We start from the raw sequence: 10,869 nt of genomic DNA, 5'->3' as shown, positions 1-10,869 counted from the left end.
AATATCTCAATGAACACAACAATTTCCAAAATTTTGACAAAACTGAGTTTTACAGAACATTTGTTTTGCTCATTACATGAAAGTAAGTTTAATAATATAACTTAGATTACAAAATCTTCAGTTTTACTCAAATTAGTTGATCCAAAAATGAATACACCCCACAACAAAAACTACTGCATCTAGTATTTTGTATGACCTCCATGATTTGAAGGACAGCACCAAGTCTGCTAGGCATGGAATGAACAAGTTGGTGACATATTGCAAAATCTATCTTTTTCCATTCTTCAAGAACAACCTCTTTTAGAGCCTGGATGATGGATGGAGAGTGATGCTTAACTTGTCTCTTCAGAATTCCCCATAGGGTGTTCAATTGGGTTCAGATCAGGAGATCTGTTCCAAAAACATTTATCTTGGTCTCATCCAGGGTACAGAGTCCCAGTAGTCTTCTTCTTAATCAGCATGGGCCCTGGCAAATTCTAGGCATGATTTTTTTGTACATGGGGTTTAAGAGAGGCCTTTTTCGTGGACGTCACCCATGTATGCCATTGCTCTGCAGTGTATTGTGTCACGAGAAAAAAATCACCAAAGTTTGGCTTCTTTAGCTAATTTCAGTGAACTTGCATGGCGATTTTCTTCAACCATTATCATCAGAAGATGCTTCTGTGGAGGTGGTAACTTCAATGGACGGCCCGGACATCTCTGTAAGATGGTTGCAGTTCCATCTTTGTTAAATTTTTGTATCACTTTTGCTACAGTATTCTGAATGATAAGTAAAGCTTTAGTTTGATCTTCTTGTAGCCTTCATCTTTCTTGTGTAAAGAAATTATTTTCTTTCTCAGACCTAGTGACATTTCTCTTCCATGTGGTGTTATTACTGACAGCATGAAATGAAAAGGGTTTTTCTTTGTTAAGTAATGCCTTTTATAATCAACTGTCTGCTGGACACCTGTTTAATGAATAATTAGAATCACCTGTAGTTGAAATCTTGTTAATTAGGATTTTGTTGTCTAAAATTTAGCTTTGCTCCTAAGACTTTCATTGGGGTGTATTCATTTTTGCAACATGGTCTTGAAGGAATTTGTTAGGAAAAATACTTTTTCGTGTGTGCAAATGAACAAATCTTGTTTGCAGTCAATGGCCTGCTTTTGTGGGAGTATTTTGTAGTATAGTGTCCCATAGAAAATGTTGATTCTGAAAGGAAAGTAAAGGCTTTGTGACAAATTTGTTGGAGTGTACTCATTAATGCTGAGCAATATATATATATATATATATATATACACACATACTAGGACTTCCAGAGAACCCTTCTCATCTGATGCCATTGAACATACACACAGCTATTTTGGAGGAACTCATAGCCTTTGCAGCTGTTTGTAAAGATAGGAAGCTACAGCCCCCTAGTGATAGGTGTAGAAAATGCAGGGTGCATGTTTACTTGCATTTTGTAACTGCTTGAATTATTTATTTTGCTGTAACCTCTTTAAAGGTTCAAAATCCACGTGTAGTGTAGAACATGCTGATGAAATTCTCTAAACCCCAGAGATAAAAGCACAGGAGGCAGCAACATAAGGAAGCCTGCTTCACAGAACTTCAGAGACTCAACCTCTGCAGGCCAACCACATGATGTATTGGCCCACATCAAATTTTTTTTAACAACCACAAACTAAACTTCTTTTGCAGTTTAAAAATCTTGCTGTTGTGTTTCAGAGATCTTTATACCCTTGCACACAAAGTGAATCTGTAACCCCCAAAAATACAACTGTAACTCTTCACATGGAGCCCACAGACCAGCTTTTCTTCCCTGTTGTGCACCTGCGTGATGCAGCCAGTGACCAGCATGATTATTAGTCCTGATCTGCCCCTTCCTGCTTTTTCCATTATTTATTGGCTAGTGAGGTCACCCATCACAATTATGGGTTAATGATAATGCAGTAGGATATGGGGGAGAGTAGGATGTCAGAGCCATCAAAAATAGAAGCTGGTCCTTTTCAAGGGTGGCCAAGGATTTAGAGGTTTTTGGGTGCTCTACAGGGGAGTAATGCAGGGTTGCACTGTCTCTTCTTTTTTTTTTGTCTCAGGTTTGTTTAAAGGGTAGCTCCACTTTCATGGGAGAAACAAAAATGAGCAAACAATACAAAAAACCAATGTAGCATATACAATTGCAAATCAAGTCATATTGTAATTGAATGTTATTAAAAATTAAGATTTCCTTTTCACTCTGCAGCACTCTAATTGTCTGTAAAATGTAATGCACTATAGCTACGTGGAGACATTCTGTACACAGATGGTGTACATAATACCCCCTGAAAATGTCATTTCCTGCTTGAGTGATTGGTTTACTGATTTTCCCAAAAGTCTGCAGTACCAGTTTTGGTATCCCTTGCAACACAAATTTCATTTTTGCTAAGATATTTCCAAAAGGAAATCGCGTCTAAAGGGAGGCAGACCTTGCCAGTTTTCCCATTAGAGCCCTTCAGGTGCAGCATCTGATAGATAACTAATAAGTCACTCCCATATAGATTCATCCTGTACATGGACACAGAAACAACAGCTACTTCTTCAGAAGAACAAAAGGTAGGAATCTGCAACATGGTTTGTTAATATCCTTGAAATGTACATTGATCACCCAGAAAGGAATGTTTTTTTCTTAACAAAAGTGTACTTACGCTTTAATAGTTTGTGTATTGTCAAAACAAATCTGGCTGTCAAGCCAAGTGTAGTTATACCCAGGGGCGGACTGACCATTTGGAAACTCGGGCACTGCCTGAGGGCCCGGGGTCAGTAGGGGGCCCCATGAGATAGCCCTGGTACCTTTTTCATAGGCTTTTTTGAGTTTGGGCAAGGACACAGGGGCCCCATGATCCCCTATTGCCCGGGGGCCCCATGAGTTGTCAGTCCGCCCCTGGTTATACCCTTATATACAGGTTGCTTATTAGTCCTTTCTCACCATAACCTGTATAGTTAAGTCTGATTTATTGCTAGAAAACTGTGATACATTTTCAACAAACCTTTAACCCCGGTTCGCACTAAATGCGACTTTGAAATCACATTACTTCACTTGAAGTAGCGTGATTTCAAAGCTGCAGATCAGTGTGATTTGTACCTCCGATTTCAATGCGGCATGAGACTTCATTTAACAGAAGTCAATGCAAGTCGCAATGAAATCATAAAAAAGTAGTGCAGGAACTTTTTTTGAAATAGCGCTACTTCAAAACAAACGGAGTAACTGAGTAATGAGTTAAGACAGTGCCATAGAAATACATTACATGCAACTTTAGGTGCATTTGTAAATGTCATTTTGCACCTGAAGTCGCAGCGGCATAAACCAGGGCTTAAAGCTAAAATGGAGGCAAACAGATAAATAAATAATTAAGCGGTCCTACCAGCCAAAAGGTTTGTAATTGCGTCCAGACAGTCATGTGATCTAGTCATCCCTAACAGACAGCACATCAGTCATTAATCTCATTTTTGCCTTCTTCATTTTTGGTCTCTAAATGAATCAACGCACTGGTATGCATAAGTGCCCTGTCAGACAATAACTGGACACATAGTATTTGCTTTGAGTGTGTTATCTCACTGCATTTATCACAGGGGACATGAGCCAATCGTGAACCATGAGGGTGGAAATAGGAGGCAGAACGGCAGCTGAACACAGGGGTGGAGAAGGAAGATAGAGGAGGCAGAACAATGAGTGGTTAAGGACCAGTGGGCATAGAGTAGGCAGTGTAGTAGTCATTTATTACATGGAGTGGAAAGATAAAAGAAGAGACAGCTGTCCATGAAAGATGGAGAGAAGACAAAAGTAGAAGCTGACCAGGAACAAAAGAGAGAAGAGGTAGTGTGTGAACTAATTAGGCAGATTGAGAGTGAGACAGAAAAAAGTAGATGATCGTTGTCGCAATCGTACACCCAGAGACTGACGCAGTCCTCCATTTTGTTAAGAAATCTCCATGTTGTCCCTCATTCTCCCCCTTCCCTCTCTGTTAATCCACAGGGACATATGTGTGTTGGAAGTGTTGCAGGCAGGCCAGAGCCCAGCAGGGAGCCTCGAGGTGCCTGGTTGTCTGAGAGAGCTGTGCAATATCACACCTCGTAAGAGATAACGCAAGCCTTTCCAGGAGTTCAAGGCATTCCAACAAAGCAAGAACCAGATAAACACTTTTAAAATCCATTTTTCCTCTATGTCTCATATCTTGGAATATGAGAGACTTACATAAAAACCAGGCATATCGTCAGATTGGCCAAGAGGAGACGAAGAGTTTGATAGGTCAGTCTCCTTAGCTGGAATACATAGAAGAGCAGAAAAGTAGATTTTGTGAACCATTGAGTGTAGAATTTCATATTTCATATCTAATCAATCCTCAGGCGTGTCTGCATAATAATCTACCCGCGTGTGGAGTGTCACTTGTGCATATGGAAAGTTATGAGCCAAAATATGAACTACAAGAGATATTGGCTCTAGTTTAGGTCTACGCACAGACCTTCCCGCCCTAAACGGGGTATTGGTCCTTGACTTCAGAGACACCCCCTGCTGGGGAACCTCAAAATGAGCTGTCAGGCCTAAGACAGTTAAGTTGAAGAATTCTCCCATTTAACATCAGAACCAACTTGGGAGACCACCCTTTCGCTCTGAAACTTGATCTGCTAACCCAGGACTTTGGCAAGTACTTTAACCCTCTACCTTCTCTCTGTTATCTCTTTGCTGTGCTGTTGCTCTCTGTATATATATATATATATATATATATATATATATATATATATATTGGTTACATCTTTTTTCTGTAAATATTTTTATTGCACCTGTTTGACCTTTTAGTAATAAATCTTTCCTTCTGAAAGTGCTGAACTGTTTCTATAGCTCTTTATTGCAATTTACGAATTCCTGCCTCTAAAAGAGCGCTACTGTGTTTGTTTAACCCTCTGTATAACCGGCCTGCGGTGACCGTGTTATACAGACGATTATCTCAACCATTATAGTGTTATAGCTGATATCGCAGAGTTTCCTCTTTCTCTGTACAAAAAGGAGGTGGTGGCAGTGTGAAGGGTTAATTGCAAAATTAACCTGACCCAGTAACAATCGCATTCAGGCTGCCGGTACATAGATTGTGGTCCAATTAGCTGGAACATCGTTGTGCAGGGTGCAGCTGGGTGTGGCATTGTTATGCACATGACATCGTGGTTTTAGATTGGCTAGTCCTTCGGTCACGAGTTTGGTGAGAAGGGCTGGGGTCTGACGCCACGTTTCGTCACATATTGGTGGCAGCAATCGTGGGATCGTCACATATTGGTGGCAGCGATCATGGGATCATCACAATTGTGGCCAAGAGGAAGAGAGAAAGGACAGTAGGATATGATCAAGGACAGGTGATAGAGGGGACTGAACATGAACTGATTGCGGACCATTGAGAGAACAGGTAGGTTTTGGTTGAGCATTGGTTGGGGACAAAGGGCCAAGGGAAAGGAAGTAGAACAAAAATTGATCATGGCCAGGGAATTGAGGATGCTGAGTGATGGATGGGATCAGATCATGTTCACGCCATCAAGGGGACCTGGTCATGGACAAGACAGTGAAGAGAGAGGAAGCAGAGAAGGAGGTAATGGAGCTAGTGGTCTTGTATAACCTGTCATTTGTCTTGATGTGTGAAGTCATGGTGCAGGCATGCAGGGCCGCTGTTAGAAATCACAGGGCCATCGTACAACCTACCGAACTAGGCCCCTCCATGAGGGGGTGGGAGCACAGATACTAGAGCTGATCCCCCTGCAGCACAGGTACAAGAGGATCAGTTTCTTCAATAAGGCTTTACAGCCGACCCTCCTCCTCAGCAGGTGCCCAGGCCCCACTTTTGAACTGATGGGGCCCAGGCCCAGTACGGGAAGGCCAGCTGTACTGCCTTTTCAGCAGCCCTGCAGACATGACGCACTTATGACAAGGGGTGGGAGTTAATCTAAGGAGTAGTCTTAGTGGGAAGGCAAGACTTAGCAAGTGCAAGTGTTCTACATATATATATAGGGAATGTCAGGTGGTATTTAATATCTGCTTGGGAGTTTGTCTCTACTATGGTAGCCAAGGGACAATAAACTATGGAAAAGATAGCATTGTGAAGAATGAGAAGGATATAATGCCAGAGACACTGTGTCTCAAAAGTTGCAACAAGACAGCATCTACAGGGCTCATTGTTAAAGTCCATCATCTGGGTTCATCACTGGTTCTATTTCTGGGTACAGGGGACCACTAATGCAGATGTGCCCACATCGGAGGTCCCCAACGGTGCCCTATTGCTAACATCATTATCTGCACACTTTTTTCTGATTCCTGGATTTTTCTCAACCTTGTACTGGACAGCCAATAGGATGTGTCTACATCATGCAAACAGTGGCGGTGAAGGGGCCTCTAGAAAATAAATGGAAGGATGAACAAAGATTGCCGCATGGAGATGCATGCACCAATTTCTATATACACACTTATTTTGAGTAATATGCATCGAAAGATTAAAACGGTCTCACAAAAATTAATTTGTTTGTTGTATGATAGTGGTGCTCTGTCCATTCATATGCATCCACCTTTCCTCTCCATTCCTGCTCTGTACTGTTTAACTCTCCTTATTACAGTATTTATACCACTGTGGTAATGGTGTATATTGTAGAACAAATTTTGACTGAGAACATTGATGCAAGTGCTTGATTATTTTGGCTCACCCAATCGGACATTAATAAATACTGATGCATATCACTTTTCAAGTGGCACAGGCGACACAACACATAGAACTTGTGCATTGTCATTCTTAATTTGACGCATGAAAATTGCAACAATATTTTAAAAATATTCCTCCTTAAATCAAACTTCTTATAACAGTCCCTCCTTACATCAGGTGTCCCCATCAGAGTGTCCCCTTACATCAACTGTCCCCATCAGAGTGCCCCTTACATCAACTGTCCCCATCAGAGCGTCCCCTTACATCAACTATCCCCATCAGAGTGCCCCTTACATCAACTGTCCCCATCAGAGTCAACCTTACATCAACTGTCCCCATCAGAGTGCCCCCTTACATCAACTGTCCCCATAAGAGTGTCCTCTTACATCAGGTGTCCGCATCAGAGTGCTCCTTACATCAACTGTCCCCATCAGGTCTCATGGATTTGTGAATTCATTCTCAGAACTGTGGGGGTGCACAACTAAAATCTGGGGGGGCATAGCCCACCCCAGCACCCCCCTAGATCCGGGCCTGAGAGAACATAGAGGATGGGGAGTTGCCAGGGAGCATGGTGTGGACATAGAGGAGGGGGCTTCCAGAGAACCTAAGCTGGCCATACACTGATCTAACAGATTCACTCATCCACACTATACCGTGGCTAGATGCAGCCACTGTACATCCAAAAATTTTCCAGCAGGCTTCTTTGACAAAAGCCGATCAGCGATCCTTTTATCAAACAAAGCAAGGTCGGCAAGGCCACCCACAGAACAAATTTTGGCCAGTTCATCAGGAACCAGCCAAAATTTGGCACAATGTATGGTCAGCTATAGTGCTGAGGCAGGAGAGATATCAGAGAATGCAATGCCTACACAGCATTGAAAGGTGCGCAGTGTGAACAAGCCCTGAGTGAGAAGAACATCTTTTCCCATACTACCAAACTAGTTTTCAGACTTTCTTCCATTACAGAAAATAAAAACATTCATGTTTATCCACCATAATGTGGTTTTGCACAAGATTTTAATGGTGAAATGAAATAATAAGACAATATTCATAATTACAGTAAAGCATGATTACTGTCATTCATTGATAACGTAAGTGGTGGTCTTAGGTGCTCATGTAATTCAGCATAATAGTAAGCATATGTGCTCATAATATCTCATATCATATTAGAGGGTAACTGGGGCTATCACATGTAAACTCTTTCTTTTTAAGTCTGGAAACATTCCAGGGTATGTATAAATGCTAACAATGATTTTCCCTTAAGCTGGCCATACACAGTATAACTAACCAACTACTCAAACCACACTATACAGCTTGGATTGTCGAATTTTCCACTGTGGCTATTGTACCCTATTGTACCCAGGGCTGGATTAAGAGCATCATGGGCCTGGTGCTGAGGATTTTGGTGGGCTTTTTTATGGAAAGTTCCCCTTTACATCAGAGTCCACAGAGTTCCCCCTTACATCAGAGTTCTCAGAGCCCCCCTTACATCAGAGTCCCCAAAGTTCCCCTTTACATCAGAGTCCGCAGGGTTTCCCCTTATGGTGCAGCAGGGGGGAACTCTGCAGACCCTGATGTAAAGGAGAACCCTGTGGACCATAATGTAAGGGGAAACACTGTAGACTCTGGAGTAAAGAGAAACTCTGATGTAAGGGGGTCTCTGGTCACCAAAGCCTCCCCCCACCTTAAATCATTGTTTGCAGAGTACCACCTTATATCAGAGTCTGAAGAATTCCCCTTTACATCACAGTCCACAGCGTTCCCCTTTACATCAGGATCTGCAGAGTTCCTCTTGCATGAGAGTCTACAGTGTCCCCCCTTATATTAGAATCCCCCCTTACATCAGAGTCTCCAGAGTTTTCTCATTACATCTTGCCCTTACAGGGCAAGAGGGAACTCTGCAGACCCTGATGTAAAGGGAAACACTGCAAACTCAGGTGTAAAGGGGAATTCAGAGGTAAGGGGGTCTCTGGTCACCACAGCCCCCCCCCCTTACATTAGCATCCGCAAAGTGAATACACTGTGGTAAGGAGGGACACTGATATAAGGGAGAACCTTTATATCAGTGTCCCCTTTTACCTTAGGGTTCATACTCTCCCTTTACATCAGTGACCCTCTACGGACTTTGTTCAGCAGATTGCGAGGCATTCTCTCTGTGGCATGGAGAAGTCAGGCACTGACCTTTGTAACAGTAGATTGTCTTGTGCAGGCCAGGGCACTCAAGATGGGATCCTCCTCTCATCCATCTCCCTCTCCTTGCAGTATACTTCAAATTGATGGAAAAGCTGCAAAGTGCTATGATGTTACCGCACAATGTGCACTCGGACCAGTGTAAGCTGGGCTGGTTAGTAACTCTACTCTGGGGAGTTTCAGACCACCCCCCCCCCCTTATCTACGTCCCTGCCGTCGGCCCATTCCTTTCTGTGCACATCCTGTTTTTTGGTCGGCAGGGCCTATATTAAGGTAGGGGCATAGAGCTGCATCTGTACCTGTACTTGTACATCAGATGCAGTTGCTGTTCGATGGAAAAATTTCCAGCTGGCTACTTTGTTCAACAAAATTTGATCATTAGATTGACTTTTGTCAGAGTGGTGCAGGCAGGACCACCCACTGAGCGAATTTCAGCCAGTACCTCAAGAACAGACCAAAATTTGCAGTGTATGGTCAGCTTTATTTTCTGTCTTTTGATCTGTAAAATATGCCATTAATATGCCAAAAAAACATATTCCTGCCAGAAATACCGTGAACTGATCACTTCCTGTGTGCTATGTTTCTGCTGACTGTTATCGGTTAACCTTGTTCTGAGCTCTCTGTGGACATATAACATTGTCTCCCTATGTTCTGTAGAAGAGAAGTGGGAGGTGTTCTCTTGTCCTAAACACGTTCTGTCCTCTACTGCTCCTTCATACGTACAGTAGAGTGGGAGATCAAAGTCACTCTAGGTCAGGAAGTGTGTTACTGGCAGGATCACCAGCTAAAAAAAAAAAAAGAAAAAGCCTGTAAAAGGAAAATAATTGTAGCAACAACATCTAAGGACTACAATACTTTGCTTTAGATGCAGTTTGTATTGTGGTATTGTGGTCTATTATCAGAGTCAGCGACCAGCAGTCTTTGTTCAGTCAATAATGAGATATTCCATATATGAGACTGGAACATTCTGTAGCAGGAAAAAAAAAAGTCTTTCCCCTTAGCTGTCCAGAACTCCACGTAATGTAATGTTGTCATATTCCCTTTCCCCTCTTGCCTGTGTTCCCCACTCATCTTCATCGTCCTGGCCTCTTCCACCTTCCATTTTTCCTCCACTTCTGGGCACTGCATAATCATCCCATCCTGGTAAATAAGGATATTCATAGCCCATTTCATGGGCATCAGTAGCTTGAATTTTCCAGGCATCCACCCTAATGCCCTCTGGCTCATCATACACTGGATTAACAGGAACTTCTGGTTCGTCATAGATATGCTCAGGCTTCTGAGGTTTTCTTGGTTTCTTCTGTGCTGATGGACCAAGAAGACCACCAAATCCCGTGGCTAAGAGGTTTTGAGCCACTTTATCAAAAGGAACAGCATACTCGCTCTCTGGAATGGTGGGGTTAGTGGGCACCTTGTTCTGAGGACACAAGGGTTGGGGTGAAGGAGCTACAATCAGAGAAGCAGAGCGGGCAGGTTGCCTTGGCACAGCGGAAAGTTCCTCATGGTGTTGTTCATGGCCAGTTGGTGAGGAGGCATCATTGTGACCAGTTTTAATAGCACTTTCAATGGCCTGGAAGATCTGACTTCCAAAGGATGTCTCAAATTCAAAGTTTCCCTCTCCAGAAGTACAACGACGACCAGCTTCAAATGAAAACATAGTCTGTTGGTGAAGAAAGAAGAATATGCTAGTGAATTTGATCTTTAACCATCACCATCATTCCTACTTCAAAATAAAATTGTCCTTATTTTATAATGTCAGGAAAAAGGAACTTAAAATATCAAAAGCCTGAACTGGATTCACAGAGTTGTTGATGGTTTTTCTTCTTATTGTAAGTAGCTATGCAGGCTGTGAAAAGCTGGGAAATGAAAAGTTTATAAAGCATATACTTTATAAATGCTTTCCTTGTTAATTTTTTTTTTTCAATTTCTTGATTATTATTATCATGTAGGATTTATATAGCGCCAACAGTTTGCTCAGCGCTTTACA

The 10,869-nt window shown here is 42.3% G+C and overlaps 1 protein-coding gene across 1 annotated transcript in view; it reads right to left on the bottom strand.

Moving 5' to 3' along the window:
* Positions 1–7,690: 7,690 nt before the first annotated feature.
* Positions 7,691–10,869, bottom strand: part of DOK2 (docking protein 2) — a 44,131-nt gene continuing 40,952 nt past the window's right edge. Inside the window, exon 5 of the mRNA XM_089658721.1 lies at positions 7,691–10,542. Coding sequence (XP_089514847.1) covers positions 9,880–10,542 — 663 coding nt within the window. The 3' untranslated portion in view covers positions 7,691–9,879. The remainder of the gene's footprint in view (positions 10,543–10,869) is intronic.

This window comes from Staurois parvus, unplaced genomic scaffold, assembly GCF_062004578.1.
Source record: "Staurois parvus isolate SC_StPar_1 unplaced genomic scaffold, SC_StPar_1.0 ptg001090l, whole genome shotgun sequence".
Lineage (NCBI taxonomy): Eukaryota > Metazoa > Chordata > Amphibia > Anura > Ranidae > Staurois > Staurois parvus.
The sequence above is the reverse complement of the archived record's forward strand: the minus strand, read 5'-3'. Positions and strand labels throughout refer to the sequence as shown.